The 25,825-nt window shown below is 32.3% G+C and overlaps 3 protein-coding genes across 3 annotated transcripts in view; 1 reads left to right on the forward strand and 2 right to left on the reverse strand.

Annotated features, from left to right (window-relative positions):
* The window catches only part of LOC118735543 (centaurin-gamma-1A), a 387,419-nt gene that overhangs the window by 86,835 nt on the left and 274,759 nt on the right, over positions 1–25,825 (forward strand). The window lies entirely within an intron of this gene.
* On the reverse strand, positions 2,320–7,694 carry LOC118735547 (facilitated trehalose transporter Tret1-2 homolog). The gene is made up of 6 exons (XM_036465355.1): positions 7,616–7,694; positions 7,268–7,500; positions 3,526–3,656; positions 3,115–3,455; positions 2,602–3,023; positions 2,320–2,529 (listed from the first exon to the last, which is right to left on the reverse strand). Exons 1-6 carry the CDS (start codon positions 7,692–7,694, stop codon positions 2,320–2,322), a joined length of 1,416 nt encoding a protein of 471 aa, XP_036321248.1.
* LOC118735553 lies at positions 22,066–25,597 on the reverse strand. The gene is made up of 3 exons (XM_036465360.1): positions 25,315–25,597; positions 24,900–25,238; positions 22,066–22,338 (listed from the first exon to the last, which is right to left on the reverse strand). The coding sequence occupies exons 1-3, from the start codon at positions 25,363–25,365 to the stop codon at positions 22,108–22,110; spliced, it is 621 nt and encodes a 206-aa protein (XP_036321253.1). The 5' UTR covers positions 25,366–25,597; the 3' UTR covers positions 22,066–22,107.

Here is a 25,825-nt window from a genome sequence, read left to right on the forward strand (position 1 = left end):
AAAAACTTTTCACTTTTAGCAAACAAAAATCGCTAAATAAAATAGAATATACAGTATCGGTCATATCTATAGCACGCCATTTCAAAGTGATATTGTGTGCCACTTATGTTTATTTATTTATTTTTAAAGAATTTTCAATTAAAATATAATTCTTCCTCTAACAAAACCCATATAAACCCAAATTTAACAATTTGTAGAAAACTTCAAAAAAGTGCAACAAAATTTCACCTAAATTTCAAACTTTTTTCTCGGAAGTGTATGAATTTTTTTGAGTACACAGTTTTTTAGCCCCTGCAATTTTAGTCTGATAATGTGCAAATTTCAAGTGGCTACGAATTACCGTTAATTTTTTAGAATTTTTTTTGTCGCATTGGCTTCCATATAATGAATAAACTCAATTTATTTGTATATGGAAGGAAACCGCAACACCTTTGGCGAAAAAAATTCTAAAAAATCAACGGTAACCTTTAGCCATTGAAACTTGCACATTATCAGACTAAAATTGATTGGGCTATAACACTGTGTATTCAGAAAAATTCAAACACTTCGGTGAAAAAAGTTTGAAATTTATATGAAAATTTGTTGCACTTTTTTGTAGTTTTCTACAAATTGTTAAATTTGGGTTTATATGGGTTTTGTTAGAGAAAGAATTATATTTTAATTGAAAATTCTTAAAAATAAATAAATAAACATAAGTGGCACACAATATCACTTTGAAATGGCGTGCTATAGATATGACCGATACTGTATGTACGTAGGTATATATGTAAATGCAGACATGAAATTGTTGCATTGTCCCACGTTAACTACAACAACAACAACAACTGCAGCAGAAACACACGAAATTTTGTAAAAGTTCCTTTTGTTTACATTTCCACTTAAAATCATTGAATTATACTTCCGTTGTTGTTGTTTGTTGTTTTTGTTTTGCCAGGTCGTAGGGTCAGCCCAGTCGTTTCCACTTAGACGCTTTATGTGACACGCGCGGTATATATCTACGATGTTTTAAGCCTTCATTGTTAACTGAGTTTTAATGTATAAAGTTAAGCCAAAGTTCGGAGTTCAGCCTCCAAGATTATTTTGAGTGAAATTATTGGCTTAAGAAAGTATAGTTGATTGAAATTTTGGCGCTTAGTAAGGGTTACTCTTTTAATTGTCCATTTAATTGTAAAAATAAACGAAGGTTTTTAAAATTTCACAGAAGTAGAACGTTTCGTTGCCATTGAAATTGCACTATTATGTAAATATTTTCGATAATCTTGCTTAGGGATACCAACAACTAAACGCAACTATACAACTTAATTATTTTATAAGGTGTTTAAGAATTCCCAGCATGCTAGGTTGCATACTTTTAGGCGCAGCAATAGCTCATTTAGGTTGATGAACAGATAGGACAGTGAGATAATGCCGAAATATATTTTTTTTTAAGCGGAAAACATGAACATTTAATTTTTTCGTCTTCCTTTTTAATATTTGGATTAAACATGGCCGAGTTATACAAGGTGAAGTAACTAGAACGAGCAAAAAAATTTTGATATTAGCTTATTTGAAAAATTGCCTTTACTATTTATGTTTTATTTTTAATTTTTCGACTTGTGAATCCTTTTTTTTTTGAAACCTCTTATTTTAAAATCTTTTACTTTTTTCGTAATTAAACTAAAAATTCAAAACTCAAAAAATTAAAAATTAAGTATGTATAACGGATGAATAGTATTTAAGTAAAATTAAAAAAAGCAAAATGTATAATAAATTCAATTAAATAACAATTTTGTTAAACAATTTTAAGCGATTACAAATATGTACAAACATGTTTATGTATGTTCTAGGGGGATTGATAATTCGGTTTTTTTTTCAAACATAGTTTTCATGAGAAGTGTAAACTGACTTAAGAAAATTTTATAGGAGTAATCTTTTTCATTTTTTGAACATCATTTTATATGAATTTTTCAGTTTTTTTTCTGTAAGAGCTCTTAAAAAACTTAACTCAAAAATGAGAATGTGAACAATTAATCCTTTCGCTGTTATTGTTCAATACCAAATTATAACATATTCAAAAAGAAGTGATTTATTTAGATATTCCGAAATTGTGAAAAGGTTCGCTTCAATGTGTCTCTGGGACGTCAATATCTTAAGCAATATTTACATCAATTAACCATATATACATCGCACACCCTCTTCAAGAGAGGCAGATCTAAAATAAAATTAGATAGATTTGTTTGCATAAATAACCTCTTACGATTAATTAATGCAAATATTTATACTCTTTGGAAGAGCGCGTGCAATATGTGCAGGTAGAAATTATATTCTCAATCATTGTCTTTACTTCTCCTCGTCTGTATTCATGGACTTTCCCTTAGTCTCTGGCACGAATAGAGTTACATAGAGTAGTCCAAAAGCAGCAAATGACGCGCAAGCCCACATTGTTGCCGCTAAGCCATAAGCATGCAGAAATGGCAGGAAGATTTTCAACATGACAAAGCCTAAAGCGCTCGATATTGTCACACAGAAGGATACAGCCTTTGAACGGATCTGAAAAAGTAAAAAAAAAAATATAGAATAATTTTAGGGTCATATATTATTTCAAGCTTTCATGTTGCTTACCTTTGCTTGCTGTACCTCCACCATCACAACCGGAGGCACAGGTAGGAGACCCATATTGGCAGTGAGTATAATAAGCGCCACAAGCATGACTGGTAGCCATGTGCGATACGCCGTTAGATCTACGCTAGTTTTCTCAGCTAAGTAAGCATACATGCCGAAAGAGGACAGACAAATACCCACGGCCGCTGTGGAGGTCATGAGTAAAATTTTGCGGCCATAACGATCCACCAAGCTAATGGCCATATATGCGCCGACAATTTGCACCACACCAACGATGACAGTATTCGTATCGGGATGTACATCTGTTTTGATTGCCGCAAATATGCTCGACATGTAACTGAGCAGGGCAAAGGTGCCGCTGAAAGTGTAGATAAACATCAATGTGATGCCAATGCTTATAGATTTAAGCGCGCGTTTGGTGACTGCGAAAGTGAAAATGAGCGTCATTATGATTTGTTTTTTATTTTTTTATTTTTAATAGAGATATCTTAAATTAAATTTAACTAAACTTACAGAAGTCGCGTATTGTGACCGCATTCGCTTGCGTGTTTTGCTTCTTCATCACGTTTTTCAACTCGGCAAATTTCATGTTGAATTGCTCGATTTCAAGCTTAGCTGAAGCTTTGTAATTCATATAGAATTTTAGTGAATTCTCCGCAAGCGCTTCCTGCTCGCAACGCAAAAGGTATGATGGCGTTTCGGGCAAGTAGAATTCGATTAGAAGAAATAGCACCGGCAATGGTAATACCACGATTGGTATCCAATGATAGGGTACATAAGAGGCTAGTATGTAGCCGGTAAGCATGCCGGCGTTGAGCGTGAGCGTAAATAGTGAAGTGAGGCGACCGCGTATGCTATTTATGTTTGGTGTAAGAATGAGGAGTAAAGTATTTAATAAGCTTAAATAAAAGAAGCGCAACTAACCTTGGATCGGCGATTTCTCCGATATAGATGGGAATGACCACCCATGTGCCGCCACCAGTCATGCCAGAGGCGAAGCGCGCGGCATAGAGATATTCAATGCTTGGCGCAAAATAGACTAGTATCCAAAAGCACTAATATTTTTTGTACAAATGATAATTGTTTTTTTTTTCAAATGGTGATGCATATACGCTAGGCGACAGTGAAAGTGTATTTTAATAAAAACAAATTTTGAATCAATTATTTATGAAAAAATAGTTCGTTCTATAATATAAAGTATATATCGTCGCTCCCAACGAAGAGTAGCACATCTCAAATTACCGTGGAAGACTAGCACATTTCACTTTTCGCGTCGAAGACTAGCACATTTCATTATTCGCGTCGAAAAGTAGCACATTTCAGATTTTCGCGTGGAAGACTAGCACATTTCACTATTCGCGTGGAAGAGTAGCACATTTCAGAATTTTGCGTGGAAGAGTAGCACATTTCAGATTTTTGCGTGGAAGAGTAGCACATTTCACTATTTGCGTGGAAGACTAGCACATTTCAGATTTTTGCGTGGAAGAGTAGCACATTTCAGATACTCGCGTAGAAGAATAGCGAATTCATATAAAGTGGTACTAGCAGCCGTACAAAAACCAAACATACGTGTATGTAATAATTATTTCTCCTCGACTAAGCTGAGAGTTTAATGTTGTGTATGGAGCTTTTCGGTATTTTATTACAACAAGAATAAACGTTTATTTTCCTCCTACTCGTTTGGACGCATATTCGCGTCTTCCTCAGGGAATCTATTTATAAATACGAGAAACATATATGTGCATTAGGGTGGTCCAAAAATGCATGTGAAAAAGTAAAGTCGGAATTTTTATGCTCTCACCCCCCAAGATTGTTCTATACCGAAAAAATAGTTAGAGGTCGCTCAAAGCGCCCAAAGTTTCCCATGTACATATTTTATATGGGGAAAAACACTTTTGGTAGAAATGGTATATAATTCAAAAAAACTATTTTTCTATCGGAAAACTTTTTTCAGCTGCAGTATTCCCAATAATAATACCCAATTGTTTACTTAACCTTTTTTCATCGCAACTATAATTTGTAGGTCCGCCAAAAACCCCAAAAACCCCGAAAAATGCAATGGGGGACAAATAAAAAATCGTTAGTATTAAAAAATTGTTAAATAAATAATTGCGTATTATTATTGAAAGTCTCCTGAAAATAACCAGAGTTTTCTGATCGAAAAATATTGATTTTCAAAAATTCTATACCATTTCTACGAAAAGTTGTTTTTTCCCATACAAAAATACAGGGAAAACTTTGAGCGCTTTGAACGACCACTAAATATTTTTTGATTTAAAAAAAAAATATCGGTACACTTTTCTATATACAACAATCCTAGGGAGTGAGAGCATTACAATTCCGACTACTGTTTTTGGACCACCCTAATGTACATGCAGTCATATCAAAAGCACCTCATTTCAAAGTGATATTGTTTTCCACTTATTTTTATTTACTTATTTTTAAGAATTTTCATTAAAATAAAGTTCATTCTCTGAAGAAGTCCATATAAACCCATGATTCAATAATAGAAAGGTTTTGTAATAAAACAGTCTTCTCGCTCCCACACATAAAATCGGCTCCTTTACTTGTGCATAATGTTGCTTACTCTAGAGTTTCTAGTGATATTAGTAGTAAAACCAAAAATTCTTCATACTAAATATTCGTTGGCGTCACATTGGTTTGCGTAATTTTCTAGAACAAGTGTAGAATAGCGACCGTTTAGCTATAAAATAACCAAACATGCCGATTGATAGAACTTTTTACGCTGATTTCAACGATACCAAATTTATTTGTCACTGGTAAAAAAAGAAGATATAAGAGGTTTATTTGTATTTTTTATTATCACTAAATTGTTGAAACCCAAAAGTAGATCATGATAAAGTATGTAATATCGAATTAAAGATAATAACTTGTACTTTCTAAATTATATAAAATTCTTTACGATTAATTATGCAGTTTTTTCAAAAAAGGTTATTTCATGAAAAAATAATATTTCTTGGATTTTTAGTGGTTTTGGTTTAAAAATACAAAAAGCTATAAATTATGTACATCAGCTGAAGAACAAATTAATGACCTTTATGGTGACGTCATTAGCTGTTTAATTGGTTATAAATTACATAAGATATTAACATTTAAAATATCTAAAAACTGAACTTTAACCTTCTAGAACCTCTTCATTTTTTACTTGCGCCAAATTTTGGCATGGCTGAAATGAGCATAAAAAGTTCTATTGATCCGCATTTATAGTTTTTGCATAGCTGAACGGTCGGCATTCTAGATTTGTTCCCGGAAATGACGAAGAACTTAATTCGAAAATGCATATTTTTATGTATTGTTTAGTATTCCCATTAAAACACCAAATATATTGCAAATTCGCATAGAATTAATAATACACATTTTACTTCTAATTGTATACTTTGCGTACTTTTTGTAGTACCATTCTACTACCGTTTTCGCAAAATGCGATCACATTCTTCCCCTTTCTCCTACTTCCAAAATACAAATCTAGATAGAGGAGTGTCAAATTTTAGCTGTCACAAATTACACAACCTTGTATTATTGAATCATGATATAAACCCAAATTTAAAACTTTATAGAAAACTAAAAAAATCTAAAAATTTTCATCCAAATGTCAAATAATTTTTTTCTAAGAATTTTTTGAGTATATAGAATTAAAGCCCTTTCAATTTTATTGCAACAACGTGCAAGTTTCAAGTGGCTAAAAAATTTCCGTTGTTGCGGTTTTCTTTCATATAAAAATAAATTGTGTTTATTCGTTATATAGTAGCAAATGCGACAAAAATAATCAAAGGAATCATAGGATATACCGTCGGAATTTTATGAATTTTATAATAGAATTACACAAATATAAAATAAGCACTTGAATTTCCAATATAAATTATGCTTTTATGATTTAGTTTAAATGTGCTACTCTTCCACGCAAACATCTGAAATGTGCTAGTCTTCCACGCAAAAATCTGAAATGTGCTAGTCTTCCACGCAAATAGTGAAATATGCTACTCTTCCACGCAAAAATCTGAAGTGTGCTACTCTTCCACGCAAAATTCTGAAATGTGCTAGTCTTCCACGCAAAAATCTGAAATGTGCTAGTCTTCCACGCAAATAGTGAAATGTGCTAGTCTTCCACGCGAATAGTGAAATGTGCTACTCTTCGTAGGGACCGACGATATATAAATCAAAGTTTCATACTTTATATAAAGTTCACAATATTCAAAAAACTTTTCATAAAACTTTCAATTTTTTATTCAGAATTTCTAGTAAATTTTCGAGTACGCGGTTTTGTAGCCCATTCGATTTTAGTGTTAATTTTTTTTGCGGAGGGTGTACGGGTTTCTTCCAATATAGAAATAAATTGCGACCAAAAAAAAGTTCTAAAAAAATCAACGGTAATTTTTAGCGACTTGAAACTGGCCCTTCACAACTGGGCCACAAAACTGCATAAGTACTTGAAAATATCCTAGAAATTCTGAATAAAAAGTTTAAATTTTTGACGAAATTTTTTAGAATTTTTTGAACTTTATATGGTTTGTATTACTGTAGAACTATATTTTTATAAATAATTAATCCAAAAAATTTTTCATGAAAATAAGTAATACTATATTAGAAAAGGAGGTACACTTTCATTTGTCGCCTAGTGTTTTTATATAGCCTTAGCCAAACTTACTATATGTGGTACGGCAAGTAAATATATGCACAGCTTACGCCCGATGAGATCCAAAAGCAGACCGTAAACTATGTTGCCAGTAACGCCACCAGCGCATACCACGGCACCCAACCAGGAACCCTCCTCCACGGATGCGCTAAAGTCATGTGGCGTTTCGATTGGCGACTGTATTTTAGTTACCATGGGCGCGAACCAACCAAGGCTGATGCCGTTGCAATAGGTGATAATGGTAACTAGGCGAAGGAGGTGCGATAGAACATAAGTTCATTAAATTCCTTAATATTTGTTGCGCTCTATAGGCAGCAAAAAATCGTTCGAGAATTTCAATAATCTGCTAACTGTACTCACCACTCAAGGTCGCCAACAACTGCTTGCGAAATTCGCTGCGGAATACGCCTTCGGAACTATTGCAAAGCTTAAGCAGCATGATGATTCGAATTATTCCTTAAAATTACACCTAATGCGTTAACACTTCCCTTATTCGTAAAATCAGTTCGAAAGTATCGTTATCCTTGTAAATAAAAGACTCAATTGTTATTGTAACACAATTTTTGTGTTAATTCATTCTATTAATTATGATGAAATTCCGTTTTGTGGACCCCATCACTGTCGCCGACAAACTCGCGTGGAACAACTCGAATTGCCAAATAATCTTAGACTTTTATAGTAGGTGAAGCTAACTCCAACTATCACTTGTTTTCACTTAAGATTAGATGTGTATTATTATTTTTATCTCGTACAAATATTGCATTTCACCACGAAGTGCGAGAAAAGATAAATAGACAGTAGTAATCAGTCGTTAGATATGCTAGCAAACATATACAGTTAGGTATAAAATACTTCGTAGAAAAAGGCCTAACTAGCTAAAAAATATTCCGATTCATGAATAGTCGAAAATACTACTCGATGCTGTCTAAAATATCGCTGGGACGTATTCGATTCTACTTTTTACTCGATACTCACCTAGTAGCTTCTTAAGTATACTCAGGGTAAATAATACTCATTACTTGGGGAAGGTACTCGAGTATTTCTCCTAAGTACTAGTATAGAAATATCAATATTTATGAACTAATACATACTTGCCTAGAATTTGCAAAGGGAGCCACCAAAATTTTAGGCAACTCAGCTATGGAAAAATTTATTGAATGGAAAGCCCATCTTCTTACCCTGTAAATCTTTCAATCAGTGTACAGTTGTGATACCAACTACTTTGTTGATTGAAGGACTGTTGAGTTTTGTTTGTAGTTTGGACCATTTCATATCGAAATCTCGCCAGATATGTATGCCCTGTGATTTGATATGGAATCTCCTTCAATTCAGATTTTTTTTACCTGATTCTTTTACGCTCCACTTTCCTGATTGACTCGGTTATTCCTAACTGGTTTCCATCAGTTTTTTGGAATATCTCTAGGCGGTTGTTTTAAATCTTGATTATTCCTATATCGAATAAACCTGATTAACGTGACCTCTCAATAAAAGTTTCGAGTTTTTAGAAGTTTTTCAAGCTTTCTCCAGTTTAAGGGAAATCTCTAAATAGTTTTTAAAATTATATCCAAGGTTATTTGGGGATGAACAGTATATCTCATTCGACTCCAATAAATGAATGTTCGGCACTTAAACGCTTTCTATGTGTTTGACCGAGCTTCTCTTCCAATTTGTGTTCTGATTTTTTTACGGCAGAAGTACACTCGGATGTTCATCATTTTCTGCCATTGGGCGACAACTATGTATGTTGGTGTTACTGGGACAAGAAATTGAATCATGAACCTCCCGAGCGGCAGTAGGGGCATCTAAGCACTCGGTGACGGCGGAAAGAGCACTACTCGAATCCGAAGAGAGTCAGAAGATTGCAAAATATTATTAAAAAAATATAACCAAAAGTGAGTTTATCACTGATTTTTGTTTGTTTTACTTTTGATTAAAAAAAAAAAAAAACTTTGTACTTATTTTGCTTTGCTCTTTTCTAAATAAAAGCCATATTGACTTAATAATTTTATTGTAATTTTTGGTCTTGACTTCATACCAATATAAGCATTTTCACTGTATGAAAACTATGCAAAATAAAACCGGGTTATCCTTTTTTTTCCTAATTTCTAGATCGTGAACCAGTTTTTTTGAATAAAAATTTTTCGAATAACTCGAAAACCGGTTTTAGAAAGAGGCGAACAATCGAACACCCTAGTACTCACGTCTTAAACAGCTACTTAAGAGGTAGTTTATTACCGTTGGGATTTGAAAACAGAAAGAATGAAAAAAGAGCTGTCTCTTCGCGGAAACCGGTTTGTCTCCAATTCTAAAGGACGATTTAAATTCGTTCCAAAATACATCATTTGTTGGCACATTGGTTGTCGTCGTACGTCGTAATACTATAGATCACATAGATAGTATTAATTTATCTTGGAAGATTTAAATAGAGTCTACTCTTAAGCTATTGTTCGTTTTAAAAATTTAAGTCAAACTTTAACTGAGGTTTTCGGCGCCTTTCCTTTTTGTCTAACGAGTAGAGGAGCGCTGTAGTCTATGAGTCTCAGCTTTTCCAGAAACAGGTTTAGAACACTTACGGCACCAAATATGTGGCCTATACATCGATTCGCATTATAGCTTCGTTAGAGTGCGTCGAAGGGGTTTATTAGATGAAGATTTATAGGAGTTAAATACACTTGACGGGAGTTGGAGTCATAGTCCCACTTGGGGGTTCACACTATATGTTTCTTCACAAAATACCAATTCTCTTGGAACGATTAATACCAAATCCATTCTTCACAGATGAATTATTAGCTTTGTAATTTTCACTGCTGAGTAGATTTACTTTGATTTGTTTGTAAACATTTGTATGTATATTTTGATTTTTTTTTTACGTTTTGCTCTTTAGTTTGGTGCGAAATGAACGAAGAACATGTCAAAAGAGTTAAAGAAATGCAAACAAATGTCAAGGCTATAAATAAGAAGTGGGTGAAACTCCGCCGAAGTATATGAAAGAAAGGATCAGATAAATGTGGATGCAGTGACTAACAAAATTGATCAGACTTTATTTTCTCGTGAATTATACACTGAGTTCCATATGTAGTAGAGAATAATCTTGACATCGCGCTATTTTAGTATACATATGTATGTATTAGGGTGGTCCGAAAATATTTAAACATCTAAATTTTGTATGGGGCATTCATTTATTTTGTTCTACGTACAAAGTAAAAACATACACGAAAGTTTCAAAATTAAAAAAATAATAATAATATTTTTTCTAAATTAAAGTGTCATATATTATTGAAACTTATTCATATGCTAGTAAATTCATCAGCTCCCTGAGTTACAGCTAGTCAGAGTAAAAATTTTGTTGAATTTTTGCGATAAAAAATAAATTTTTTTCAAACCCTGGTAGCGTCCCCAACATTTAAAAAAAAAATTTGTTTTTATTTTGTACGTAGAACAAAATACGCGGGTGCCTCATGATGTTGATATTTTTAATGACCACCCTAATAAATATGCAGCATATTCATTGCATTTATTGTGCTAACACAAGGCGTAGGCAACGTCATCATGGAGAATTTATACAAACTCATTCTCACTGGGAGTTTTATCAACTTAAGAAAGAGATAATTTACTACTTTTTAAATGCTATGACAACCACACCTGGTAAACAAATATAAACGTAGAAATTCGACTTTGTTTTTATAGCGCTGGTTGTAATTCAATCCCTTGAAAGAAAATTTTGCTTGAAAACAAAACCGAGAAAGCTCTCCTGTTATCGTTTGGGTGACGCAATCGTTATGTGCATACATATGTACATACATACATATCTGTGGCAGTATGATCTGAACGTACTCTTTTATAAAAATTTAAATATAAAGTTTAAGTAAATACCTAATTCAAGTACTTTGCCATGATATTTAAATACAAAATCGTATGAAGTGCTCCGTCATCGTTAAATATATTTAAACACATTTAACAAATGTACACACGTACATACATACATACATACATACATACTAAACGCGTCCATGTGTGCCACGTAGTACATGGCCATATGAGAAGGTCGAAGATGAGATCATCTTCATATCAGGCTTTAATTGATCGCCTTCAGGGCGAATGGATTCTTATTGCTGTACAAATGCTGAATAAAAATGTCTAGAATTTTGATTGAATCAAGTAGAGTAGTGCGTAGAGATGGTCAAAACGCTCTTTAAGGCCGACTGGCGATTAGTGTTAACCAAACATGGTGAAAACGGCCCTTAATGTTTCATTGCGACTAATATCGGGCTCACCCCGGACAAGACCCAATTTGGTGTAGTTAAATTTTATTCCATAAAAAATTTTATTTTTTGTAAATCAGGTAATCAGGTCCCATCGGACAGAATTTTCAATTTGCATACATGGAGACAAGAATTAAAACAGATATGTACATATATAATTTAGTTTTAGTTCGTTTTTAATTTCCACATTAAGAGAATGAAATCGAAATTTAAAAATTTATTTTCTAATATCTTATTTCTTTTTAGTTTTTAATATTTTTAAATTATATTTATTTTTTTACTTCTTTTTACCTTAAATTTTCTTAATTCATTATTTATTGCTTTTAAGTTTTTTTTTTGTTTTTTAAAAGTTTATAATATTTAAATTTTTTAGTTTATTTTAATCTTTTTAAAATTTTTTAAAACTTATTTTAATCTTCTTAAATCTTTTAATTCTAATAACTTTCTTTATTTCTTTATATTAATATTTTTAACCGACACCCAAAAAAGGATGAGGTTATCAGTTCGTCGGAATATTTTATTTATTTTTTTTTTATGTATGTTACCGCGTAACTTTGGACCACGTCAACCGATTTCGATAATTCTTCGATCGGAAAGGTAGTGTCTCAGAGGTGGTCCCATACTAATCTGGTTAAGATCCGATCAGTGGATCATGAGATATATATATATGTATTTTTTTTTTTTCATATGAGAGTTGAAGTCGGTTTTTTTGCTAAAAATTACTTGTTACTTTTTATATTTCTTCAACAATTTTTATTGAGCTTGAGGCCGTTTTTAATGAAAAACTTATTGTGGAAAAGCAGCAATAACTTGAAAAAAATGGTTGAAGTGATAGCCATTTCGGCAATCACTACATTCCCTCATCAGAGTTCTTTCAGTATATATTATATTATATTTTTAATTTTATTTATTAATTTTTACTTTTAGTTAATTTATTGTTGGTTCTTAATTTTTTATTTGTTTTTCAATTTTTATTCTGTTTAATCCGTCTTATTTAATTTTGTTATTATAGTTGTATTTTTTAATGTCTTTTTAATCTTTTGAATCCTTCTTTAACTTTCTTTTATTTTTTCTAATACATGTATTTATTTAGTTTTCTTTTGTCTTTCATTCACATAATTACATTGTTTTAATTTTTCTTTTAAAGTAGTTTTTGCTTGTTTTTATCACTTAATTGTTTATTTTTTTTTTTAGTTATTTGCTTTTCTGGCAGCTCAGAATTTCGCTTATTTACTGATCCTTTTTTGTTACCCATTACATTAATTTATTATACAAAGAGCAATCACCCACTGTCTATAAAAACTTTGAATTTTCCACTCGCTTACTAAATTATTTATGTAAATTGTGGAAAATAAGCAGATTTTGCAAGACATAAAATACACACAAACGCAAAATTGTAGCTTTTTCATAGAAATTAAAAGCTGCAGTAATTTATTACTGATTGACAATTTAATAAATAAGGGTTTTCGGAAAACTCTTAACAAGTCCTTACACAAACGTATGTACGTACATAAGTAACAAAGCAAAGGAAGTGATTCAGACGAACTCTTTAGCTCGAACAATGAAATCGTATGCAGCATTGTTGTACATATCTAATCTCATTTATTCATTTCAAAAACGGTATTCCCACGCATGCCATGTAAGTGCGTAAGTATTCACGAATATGTGTGCACATATGTTTGTAACTTTTGTTTGCATATATTTAGAAAGTTTCAAAAGTTATAAAGGTATCTATCTGCTCGTTGGACTCTACTCCCCTGCAGCTTTGGTCATCGTTGGTGTTTCTGCAATCAATTTGTGTAAAAGTTTTAACAAATCAACTCCCTAGTTGACAACAATTTAACCCATAAAAGTGCTTAAATTACGGTCACATCAATGCTTACACTTGTATGATTATTTACTAAGGTTGTGGTTAGTTCGTTCGTGTCCCTTCAATGCGTGCATATCTACCTGTATGTGAAGTCACTCTTTGTATTTATGCCATACACATGTGTCCAGAATAAATCCCAACAATAACTAAGGGTAAACAAATATGCATAAGCTTTATTTTAGAATTTGTCAGCTGCGGCTTTGTAGTGATTGGGAAAGCGGCTGGGCGTTGAATTTAAATACCTATACCAGAATTGTTGTGCGTTTGTATTTTTGAGCATGTAAAGGAAATACACGTCACAAAGACAGCTTTTAGTTTCAGCAATTTTCATTGTTTGATTCAATTCCATCAGTATTGTGTTCAAAAAACGGGTTATCTCACTTTTCTCTATCCTAATTTCCTGTACGTAGCCTGCTTAGTAATTTCGGCCGAAAAGCGAGTGACCTTTTTTGAATCTTTCGTATTGGTGGTTGGGGGTTACTGCTTTTCGTAATAAGTACTTAGCTATGCATCTATTTGAGTTTAAGTTGGGTCAAATCAATTCGCATAAGCTGTCGGTCGGCATATTTGGTGAAGCTTATCGTGCATTTTTTAGATTATTAAAAGCTTCTACTCATTTACGTTTTTTATAAAAGGATGCCTGCGAGCGACCTGTCGCTGACATATTTTTGGTTTGCTGATTAGAAAGAATATGTTTTTGTAAATAATGGTGCTGCAGCTGTTTGGAAAAAACCAATGCTTGCTTGTAGTTGTTCGCTGAATGCTAAGCGAACTTTGATATTTGAGGTGAATGCGAGCATTATTTCTTTTATCCGGAAAAAAAAACTTCATTATAAAAACTATATGATCATAGAACTTTTTTACCCAAACTTAATAAAAGAAAGGAACAAAACATGACCTTCAAAACAAAATTTCGGATTGGCTTTAATTATGTGTTGCCAAAGCTTTTAACTTAAGCTCTTTAATCCATCGCCACAAAGCTCTATTGATCTCATGACTGCGCGGAACTGGTATCGCTGTCTGATATATGTACTTTTCTATCTTACTCAAAGCACTTTTTACAACTCTGGAGCTAAGTTGGTTGAAGCATTGTGACGACTTTTGTACTACGTAGATGAGATAACCATTTTCTGTTGCATACAATTTTTCGATTTTTTTTTTTTACATCCGATTCAAAACGTGCGAAAAGTACATTTATATATCAAGTTTTCCCGTATAAATAGCTTGAACTTAATCTTCCTTCTATTACCTAACAATTAAGACTATGTTCCGAAAATAACCGGAATTTAACCGAAAACTCACGTTCTCTGAATGGAATATTTAGTTTTTTGTTGTTTCTTCTTCTAACTCACATTGGTGACTTTGACGTGCCTGCGCCATCTGCCGGCTATATTACATCAAGTGGCAGTAAATATTACGCATAAAAAAATCATGCGTATGAGTGAAATTAGGAGCCAAGGGGATAGTAAATATAGTAATACTGTCTTTAGTTATTCTCTCTGACGTCATAAACATGATGTATTAATTATTTTTTTTTAATTCAGTGCAATGTAGATTAAAAAGATGAGAAAATTCCGTAGAATTGAAAAAGATAAAATTTTTTTTTGGTGGAGCGAGCAAAAAATGTATTGAAAATGTTATTTTAAAATGGTTTCCTTGAATATCAAAAAAAAAATTCAATATATATTTTTGAAGAAATTATATTTTAAGGACCACGACCATATCCTCAAATTTCGTCTCTCTAACTTTGTTGGATAAAAAATCAAAATAAAATTAAAAACCTTGTGAACCAAAAATATTTTATTACTACACTGCACTGAATTGTTTGGATCATGTTTTGAATCCAGAGAGAAAAACTGACACCACTGTTTTTTTTTTTTTATATTTGGCCGCTAGTTTCGTGAGTATATTGATTGTTTTATGTGTTTTGAAATTTTTAGTTTTTGATCGCACGGTGTTATCAAGGTAAAAGTCGGCCTATATATAACTTGAACAAATTAATTCTTCAGGCATCAGTATAATTCACCTCGAAATCGTTTCAGCGCTTTAGCTATTAGCGCGAATAAACTACACGAGACGAAATTAGGATTAGCGTCATTAAAAATGGTTTCCCCCGAATGCCGGGTGCACGAGTGCTTAGAGCCGCATACTACCACTCTGATGGACTCACTTTCGAGCCCCTAACCTGATCTACATATAAAAAAATTTTCCACCGATGTTGTTACTCTGATTTTGTTATATCGAGGCTTGTTAAAGGAGGGCAGGGAGTTGGTGGTGGAGTTAGTTTTAGTTTCCTGATTCGGGCGTCTTTCACTGTAGCAACACCTGAGGGGAGATTATTTTGTCCCTTCAATTATATCAAGCCGGATGGATGGGTGACGTATTAAAACTTCGGAATTAGTTGCGGTTAGAAATTTAACAAACTGATCGGCCTTTAATCTCACTGCACTTTTCGAAGTTATTAAACTTTGCCGTACTGTTATTTATGAGTATTTTTTTACTTCATAATCAGACATACTCATCGCATTGGCGCAAAGCTTTCAGCCATGCTGCTGCCTGCCACAACCCAAGAGTGAGTAGGACGCAGCAGGAGCATAGAAAATCACCGAAATAAACAAGGGAGAAGTGCGTCACTTGCAGAGTGCGGCACTTCTTTTGGCAACAGAATATGCCTTGATTTAGCTGCAACTCCCTTCTTCACTCAACAAGCACAGCACCAAACTCAATGGCATATACATACATACATACATATGTATGTACATATGTACGAGTAGCAAAGTTTCCTTTCGTGGTCTCTCTACAGCCTCATACCTTTCGCGTGAGTTTATTTTACTAAGAAACACAACTGGCAGCTGAAGAAATGAAGACGAAAACATTAACGAGCAAGTGAAGTGAATTTATGCGAAATAAATTTTTCTAAGTAAACAAATATGTACATACATACATACATATGTACTTATACTCTTTTATACAGTCACGAGTCAAAAATTAGCATACACCTTGTTCTAATATAGTAATATTCACAATGTTTTTCATGAATAATTTTTTTCATTACTTTTTTTATGAAAATATGTGTATGTATTTAGTTCATTATACCTCGCGACAGCAAAAAATATTGTAAAACTGCGTTTTTAGTTTTTCTCTCTGAGGTCGGAATTTTTTTTTAAGGAAAATTTTAATGTTTTAAAGGAAAAATTATTTGAAAAACTCAGTGTAATATTGAATAACCATATGGGTATCAAATAAAAGAGAAAACTGTAGAATTAAAAAAATATATATATAAAATGTCCTTTAAAATTTTTTTCCCTGAATATCCCTGAAAATTTGCAATATTTATTTTTGAAAAAAAATAAATAAATAAATCATACGTTAAAAAATAAAATTAATTAAAAGGGCATTTTCAATACCTATTCATCCTTCTAAATCAAAAAATTTTATGTTTCTAAACTCTACATAATTTGCATTTGGTACCCATGTTGTTATTCTACATTGAACTTACTGACTTTTTTTTAATTTTTTTAATTAATCATATATTTAAAATTTCAAAAACTATATTTACATAGTATCGTGAGTATACTGATTGCTTCGTGTGTTTTGATTTTTTTTTATTATACGTATAAATCAAAGTTTTACACTTTATATGAAACTCCCGAAAATTCATAAAATTTGGCATAAAACGTATAAAACTTATTTTTGTTTGGAAGCGAATGAGCAACAACTTGAAATTGAATGGGCTACAGAACTGAGTATTCGAAAAGTTTTTAAAAATTTTGAAAAAAAAGTTTGAAATTTTGCTAAATTTTTGCACAAAGTTTGAAATTTGAGTTTATAAGGTTTTCATTACATAAAAAATAAAAATAAAAATTAGACAAAACTGTTCAAACTAGCGCAATCTTATTATTTTGTTGACAACTGTATTTATTTGTGGTGGCACAGCAAATCCACCTTGTCCACCTCATACGCATGAGTGTATGAGTGTAAGCAGATCCTATGCCAAATTTTGTATGCGTACAAAGAGATGTCTGCGCCAATGTGACCGCAGGATATACCGTATCGTCATCACCGCATATTTTTGAACGATGCCCGCGGAGACCCCATCCTCTATTCGGTTTGCTCTAAAGAAAGCCTTGAACGTCGCTGCTTGCAAAAAAGAAAAAATATAAGCAAAAATACTCACTTTCATGCTAAACAGGACTCATATATTATACCTACATGTGTGTGTGTGTGTGTTTTATGATATGAAATATATTCTATTGCCTGCTGCCAACCGCATATTCGCTACTCCTCCAAGGAGTCTCCAAGAACACACAGTGGATATCGTAGTCTTCCTTTATGCGACAATCCAAAGAATACTTACTATAAAAAAAAAATTCGTTAATAATAAAAGTAAGCTTTTGCGAATTCGGAAGGTGCCACAAATATTTACATTCATACATACCGACATATAAAATTGTATGAAAGCTCACACAGGTATCACTGAACAGTTCCTTGGGTTACTTGCCAACTTACTATAGAAAACTCAGAGGGAAAAAATTCAATATAAGCAGCAAAGTATGTTGCCAACAACAAATCTTTTATGACACAGCTACGAAACGCGTCGCAAACAGGCAGAATTGTAGTACATACATAAATTCTCGTTGAGTGCAAGGTTGACTGAGCTGAGGCGGCAGACACGTCATATCGTCCTTGCGGCGTTTAAAGTCAATGCTATGGAAGCACCTACATACATACTTATGTTGTATAGTTTGTTACGGTTATGTTACTCATACAAACTTATGGCGGGCATGACAGGAAGCATAAAAGGTTTCATAAAATATTTAAAAGGCAAGATGTGAATACTCTCAGGCTTACATTACAATTTCTATACATATATATGTACGTAAAACTGACAAATTACTTATACATTCTCAATACATTTCATAATGGAAACAAAATTGATTGAAGTAGAAAAAATTGTTAGTGCTTTTAGTTGTAAACTTTGCTGAATTGAACAAATGCATTTATGCAACGAGTCATAAGTTATACACTTTTCACTAAATGTACATAAATTACTTTCGATATTGAGCCTACTTACGCGCGCTTATTTTCAAAATGTGACATTCGAAAAGTGCTAACATTTTTAAATGTATTTAGAAGAGAATTTTAATGAAGCTTCGTTATAACGAATCGCGCTTTGACGGATAACGATCACTTCGAAAATGCTGCAAAAACTTACGTATGTACATATGTAGGTAAATATGTACTAAGTTACTTTACTAAAAGATACGGTTATTCTGTTTGTCTTTTAGCAATACGTTTTCCAAAAATGTAATTACATAAAACAATATATATGTACATATCTATCTATTTTACTTTCTAAACCAATAAAAAAAAATAACAATTAAATGAAAATAATTTAAAAAACTAAAAAAGTATTAAAAAAATATTTAATCAAGTTTGTAAACATCAAATGAAAAGAAAAAATATACAATTAAATTTAAAAGTATACCTATATTTTTTATTTTATAACAATCAAATCTAAAAAGTAAAAGGAAATTAAATTAAAATAAAAAAATAGCTAAGTTGAAAAACAAAAAAAATTAAATAAGTGGAAATGAAATTGGAAAAATATTTTTCATTTTAAGTACAAAAAAATTCAAAAACAAAAGAAAACTAAATTTTAAAATTAAGAAAGAAAAAAGCAACTAATATTCATCGAAATTCAATTTTGTAGGTATTCAGAGTTTTTAGAAAAATTGCATCAACTTACTATTCTTCAATGTTTTCGACACCTACTACACCCGGTCATACGGTTTTTTGGCAAACATCACCTACACCCTGTTCCGCTGAACATCCACCGCGAATTTGCTTCCGTGCAGTGCACAGAATGCATAAGCAAGGAATGATATATTCGCACTGCCAGCAACGCACCCAGCTAGCTGAATCCACAGCGCATACGCACAAACAGACAGAAACACATATGTACCTTCATTAGGGTTGTCTAAAAAAAAGTACAGTTGTTCAATATTGGAAAAAATATACCCCGCTTTTTTATTTTGAAATAAAAAAAATATTTAGAGGTCGCTCAAAATTGTCCATGTATTTTATATGGAAAAAACAACTTTTCGTAGAAATGGTGTAGAATCCTTCAAAATCATTATTTTTCGATCGGAAAGCCCTGGCACTCTTCACCATTTTTTTTTAATTCTAGGGCGGACCTATAAAATATAGTTACATTAAAAAATGGTTAAATAAACAATTTGGTATTAATATTGTAAATATCCTGAAGAGAAAACGAGTTTTCAATCGAAAAATATTGGTTCTCAAGAACTCTATACCATTTCTACGAAAAGTTGTGTTTTCCCTATGTAAAATACATGGAAAACTTGGAGAGTTTTTTCGCAACCATTTTTTTTTTTGAATGCGAAAAAAAGGGTAAAATTTTTTTTTGATAAACAACAATTCTAGGTAGGGAGAACATAAAAATTCCGACTTTACGTTTTCACATGAATTTTTGAACCGTCCTAATTTCTTTCGCTAACACCACTCGTTTCATTTCGCTACCGGACCATTCAACACAAAATTTTATCTACAGAAATAACAGACCATTTAAGCTGTAAGACATAAAATTCACATAAATCCGTAAAAATTATATAAAATTGGAATTTTGCCTGCAGATCTCAATATGAAAGAACCTATTTTAATTATTTTATAAAATTTAAAAATTCGGGCAACCTGAATTAATCGTAAGCCCTTCTCTTTAATATTCCATTTCCTTTTTTTTCTAAAAATTACCAAATTAATTTTTCGTTAAAATAAAATCAAAAAATAATAATCATACCGAAAAACAAATTTTAACACTACCTTCGTACACGTACAAAATAAAAATAAAAATTTGCAAGTCCAATTACATTAATTGAATCGTACCTCTGAAAACACGCTGAGCATTTACGAAAACACTAGTGACTTACTTAGTACTCTTATTTGCGCATTTTTTATACAAGCATACATACACATATGTATGCATATGCAAGCGAATTCATATTCATACTTCCATTTGTACCTTGATTTTAGCTAAAGCCGCCCTTAGCTTATCCAATACCAGCCCACAATACTGGCGCCGCATTGGAGTGTCACTTCACTGGCGCCACTTCAATTTGTTTCGCTCATATTCAGAATTTTCTATTACCATAAAAAGTTAGTTGGCTGTTTGTTAATGTACTCGGTTGGCGCAACAAATATTCAACTAGCCGCAAGCTTTCCTAGAAATCTCTGGCTTGTTTTTATGCATGTAAATTTACATAAATTAAATTTTAGGTAGCGTTGAAATTAAATATTTTTTCATAGACTTGTTGCTCCTTTAGTTTCATAAATCTCCACCGGCGAAGCGAAAATTTGAAACTCCGCGAAATTATAAATTGGCAAAAAAATCTTTTTTTTGAATGTTTTCAATTTCGTATTTTTTCGATATTTACATATTTTTTTTTTTAATTTTTGGTTTAAAAAAAATTTTATTTCATGGTGACACTGAAATATTGAATTTCTTAATTTGTTTGATACTTTTTTAATTTAATTTTTTAATATATTTTTAGTTTTCATTGTGACGCCAAATATATTCAACTCTTTTTAACGTTTTTTTCAATATTTTTTTTTCGTATGTATGTAAATTTAATTTTTTTCGACTTTTTATTTACGATATTTCTTTTGTCGCATTTTTTAGTTTTTCATTGTGACACCAAAATATTCAACTCTTTAATTTTTTCATTATTTTTTTTTGCATGATAATTTTTTTTAATTCTTAGATTTTTCATTTATTTTCTTTAATTTCTTAATTTTTATATCCTTTTTAATTTTTAAGTTTTTTTCATGTGACAGCAAAATATAATTTTTTTATTATATTTTTTAAATTTTTTTTTATATTACTTCTTTTTTTATAATTAATTTTTTTTTTGTGCATTTATTTATTTAATTACTTGAGTTTTTTTATGTATATTTCTTTAATTATTTTTATTTATGTTTTTGTTCTTATGCATTTTTTTACCTTAACATTACATAACTTAACTAGTCATTACAACCGTGATTCGGATTCGTTCACACCCGTGTACAAATTGTGCTTCCAACGGGAATTGTTTGGCACACTACTTTATATTTTAGTGCTTTTGCTTGTGGAGTAGCCAAATCGAGGGCCGCCTGTCAGGACATTTCAGAAAAATTCCCCTTCAAACACATCCTAAAGGTTAGGTTCACTTGATCCATACCAGTTGGTCAGGGATCGAACCTGGATATGCTCGCATGGCAGTCAATTGCACTAACCGTTGCGCTACGGAGACCCCCAATGCTAGTGCGCACAAAACGTGAATATGAATTGAATTGCAAGAGGAGTAGAATTGCCAGTGAGATATGTATGTATGTAGTAGTAGCTAGCTGGTTGCAAGTGCGGCATGAGACTCAAGGGATGTCTTGCTTATGTACACAAAAGGCCGTGCACATCCATTTGTATACATCAATATTAAATAGTTGAAAATAGAACGGATGATGAAAAGGAAATTCGAGTACTGGCAAACAAAATGTGATACACACACAGGTAGTATATGCCACCAATCTTGTGTATGGATATTGAAAAGGTTTTAGAACTACGCAGAAGTTTTTTAGGTTTAATATTTTGGTCCATTTTCTGAAAAATATAAAACGAAATCTTATTAAATTTATCACTCAAAATATGTGTATATATTTTTTTAAATTTAAATTTTATTTATTTCCAAGCCATTCCTCAATTTCTCAAGTTTTTCATCGATTGTCGACTCGACAGCTTTTCCACTCGCCTTGGTCATTTTCCAAAAATATATTGTCACGTCGATTAAAAATTTCTTAGTTGTCTCCTCCAGGCCACTTTCGTTCAAAATTTGCAGGTAGCGGCAATTTGACACACCAGTATCCTTTTCAATATTCAGCAGGAGGGCGCTGTCACTGAACTGAAAGAGAGACGGGGAAAATAAAATCTTATTATTTAGAAAAATGGGAAAAGTATAAAAAGTTGAGTTGAGGGCTCATTCGAATAAACTTAATTTTTTTTTTTAATTCACTTAAACGGAGCTTAAATTTACCTAGTAGCTTTACCTTCCGCCCAGATAACAATTGGATTCTGGACAACGATAAATTTCCTTCAGTTCGAAATTTAATTTCCGTCGCAAAACTTTCAAGTAAATGCTTTTCAAGAAAGAAAACGTATCGGAAGAAGGCATTCGTAGTTGGCGTCCATTTAGTGATATAGCGACAAAAATTTATATGTAATATCTTCGACTATAGTAGCATCGATTTTGGGTATTAGATGAAAAAAAAAATAAAAATTAATTTAAATTTTTTGAGTCTATAGAAGAATCTGAACTTTACCCCCGACGACTCAACCGTCTCCAATCGGGACCAAAATTTATATGTGGTATCTGTGATCGTGAGATTATCGATTGAGTAAAAGTAAACAAAAAAAATGTTCGCTTGCATTTTCTGTGAGCATACATTTTTACCGACGGTTGTTGTTGTTGTAATAGCACACAAATTCTCCAGAGTTTAGCGGAATATTGCTAGAGTGACAGGTTTTTGGCGATATATGCATCTGGGTTGTTCCGGTTACGTAGATCAGACTGTTGTGGAACGTCGTTCCGGTTACATAGAGCCGACTGTCGTAGGAACGGTCGACTCTCTCAGCTTTTGAAGAGTAAAGGTACTGAAACCGAGTTTTCCTCAGCCAAGTGAAGATAAAAATTAGACTAAATAAGAAATTATAGATAGAAAAGTTGCATCTACTGAGGCAAAATTTTTTTGAAAAGTTGCAATTACTGAGTCACTTTCGTAAACATTTGGGTGTTGGTTTAACCGAGCTATAGCGTTGGTTGGTTGGCTGCAGTGCTTCATAGTACTACTACCATACACTTAGCGTGTTTTCCGCAATTTTGATGCCCTTTCGTGGGAATGCTATGCGTATCTACTCTTCTCGGTCGAACCAACTTGATTCCGTGATGAATTTGCCGTTGTCGCCCATAGTAGATCTTGATATATCTGCTAGTTGCTGCTGAACGCTTTCCTCGCTACCCTTCATTTCGCTCAGCACGTCTGCCTATGGGCCAGTAGCCCGCAGCGGTTGCTACAATTCTAAATACTTCTGACCTTGATCTATTAAGCAGTTCTAGTGTCTTCGTCCCGTTATAGTCAAAGCCAGCGTGCTCTAGCTATTTTGCAAGTCCGTATGTCCGACGACCTTCTCATTGCCAGTCCACGACTCCGAGGAGACATCCCAGTGCACAGCATTGGATTTTTTTAAGTAGGCTCCTGCCTTCGCCAATACGTCGGCCTTCTCGCTGCCTGTCAATGCAGTTTATTGACACATACACTAAAAATAATTATGTTTTACATTTCTTGACTAGCTGGGATTTGGTGATCGGTGATTCTAGTGCTAACAGAGCCGCTTGGCTGTCACAGAGTATATTGTTGCTTTCTTTAATCTACCGATGCCTTCCCTAGAACCTTTCGTTTGAAATATGCTTTCTTCTTTCCCTAAACGGGGGGACAAGGAGACGCTGAGTTCCTCGGAGTACACACCTGCCCCAACACCACAGTCCATCTTTCAGCCGTCGGTTTAGAGAGAGATTTAAGATTGTGTTTAACGCTTCTGTCGGGCGGCCTTTATTGTGTTTATCGAGTGTTGATTTTACTGTGGGCGTACTGTATTTATATTCTCTGATTTTCTTTTGATTAAAATTTATTATTTTGGTTTTAATCATTTTTATATTTTCGTTTGCAAATATATTTGTAATATTTTTTGTAAATTTTTTTTGTGCTTCTCTTTGATTAAATTTGTTCCTAATTGAATTTTATTCTGATGCTTTATATTTTTTTCATAAAATTGATATTTCATTTAAGTTTTTTCACTTTGTTTTTTATTAATATTTATGTATGTACGTACATAATTAATTTTTTCTGACTTTATTTTGATTATATGTTATTCCGAAAATTTTATGCCTTATTTATTAATAAATTTCTTGAATTGATTAAATTTTTTCTGTTCGAATTTTTTTTTGTAATTTTAGTCAAGTTTTTTTATGAAATTTTTTATAAATATTTTTTGATTGTGCTTGGCTTAATCATGTTAAATTAAAATTGATATTTTATTTAAATTTTTTAACTAAAATTGATATTTTACTCAAAAATTGTATATTTTAGTTTAGCTTTTACTTTGTTTTTAATTTTTTCTCCTTTTTGTTAAATGTTATTCTTATGGCTTTAAATAATTTTTTTATATTTTAATTTGAAATATTTTTTTGCCATATTTTTCAAATTTTTGTTTATATTTTTTATTTTAGTAAATTTAGTTAAACTAAGTGAATATTTTATTTGTATCGAGTATTCAAAGTTTTGTTTACTCCAATCTGTATATACATAATACTTTTTTATTTAGTTTAATTTAGTTAGTTATTTTTTTTTTTAATTTCACTCACTTCATTCGTTTCACTGCTATAAATAAATTGCCCGCATCACTCACCTCTATAAACGTATCACGCCACATTTTATCCTTCTCTTGCACCGATTCCGCCAATATCGCTTTCTCCAATCGCTCAATATATTTTTCAATGTCGCCAACACGCTTCGCTGAGGCCGGCAAAATCTTCTTGACCTTGGTGAAATAATCAATTTGCGAACGAAAAAGATTGTTGAGAAAGATTTTGGTTTCATTCAATGCTTCGCGTTCGAATTGTGTACGCGTGGCGTTGCTGATGAAAAAACTGTTTTCCTCGGAGCTTTCAAGGGGTCTCTCTGTAGTGAAGGATTCCACATTTTCAGCGCTGCGCGTTGCACGTATCGTGTGCGCTGATGTGAGATGCTGCAGCGGGAAAAAAAAATTTGTATTTTTTATATTTTTTTTTTTGAATAACTATTTAGCTAAAGTTCACACGTACCTCTGCACTTAGCAAACTCATCAAAACTATTACAACTGTCTGCTGCCTCATTTCTCGTTTCAGTGCTGACTTTTTCCCAAATTTCACTAATAACTAATTTTCACACATGCAGATGCTTGCAACACCTTTTGCTATTCAATCGCTTTTGAAGATTAATTTTTATTTAAGTAAATATTTTTGTCTTAAGACAATTGGAAATTGAATGTTACTGATCGCGCTGACAGCTTATCAACTAATACTTGGCGCACTACGAAGCTTACTGAACGGCAGTCACGATGAAGCGGAATTATTTTTCACAGCATTCTACTGATAACGGTGATATTTTTAGTTGCATATTTATGTAGGTACATACATATGTTATTATGTACGAGCTTTTGTTGTTTAAAATGGGTGAAGAATTGAGAAATTAAAACAAATTCATAAAATTATGCTCAACGCAAACAATTTGGCATATATTTTTTTGATAAGCGATTATTTTAGTCGATTGAGATTTCAAGCTGAATGAAATTTA

The sequence above is a fragment of the Rhagoletis pomonella genome, unplaced genomic scaffold (assembly GCF_013731165.1).
Source record: "Rhagoletis pomonella isolate Grant_MI unplaced genomic scaffold, Rhpom_1.0 Rhpom_scaffold_00003, whole genome shotgun sequence".
Classification (NCBI taxonomy): Eukaryota; Metazoa; Arthropoda; class Insecta; order Diptera; family Tephritidae; genus Rhagoletis; species Rhagoletis pomonella.

What these genes read in the sequence shown, in the direction of transcription:
- LOC118735547 (XM_036465355.1), bottom strand. Translation starts at nt 7,694, where the DNA reads ATGCTGCTTAAGCTTTGCAATAGTTCCGAAGGCGTATTCCGCAGCGAA. An exon ending in GGAGAAATCGCCGATCCAAG is followed by an intron (nt 3,456 to 3,525) that starts GTTAGTTGCGCT and finishes AAACATAAATAG; the next exon opens with CATACGCGGTCGCCTCACTT. An exon ending in TGGAGGTACAGCAAGCAAAG is followed by an intron (nt 2,530 to 2,601) that starts GTAAGCAACATG and finishes TTACTTTTTCAG; the next exon opens with ATCCGTTCAAAGGCTGTATC.
- LOC118735553 (XM_036465360.1), bottom strand. Translation starts at nt 25,365, where the DNA reads ATGAGGCAGCAGACAGTTGTAATAGTTTTGATGAGTTTGCTAAGTGCA. An exon ending in TGAGTTTGCTAAGTGCAGAG is followed by an intron (nt 25,239 to 25,314) that starts GTACGTGTGAAC and finishes TTCCCGCTGCAG; the next exon opens with CATCTCACATCAGCGCACAC. An exon ending in GGCGTGATACGTTTATAGAG is followed by an intron (nt 22,339 to 24,899) that starts GTGAGTGATGCG and finishes TCTCTCTTTCAG; the next exon opens with TTCAGTGACAGCGCCCTCCT.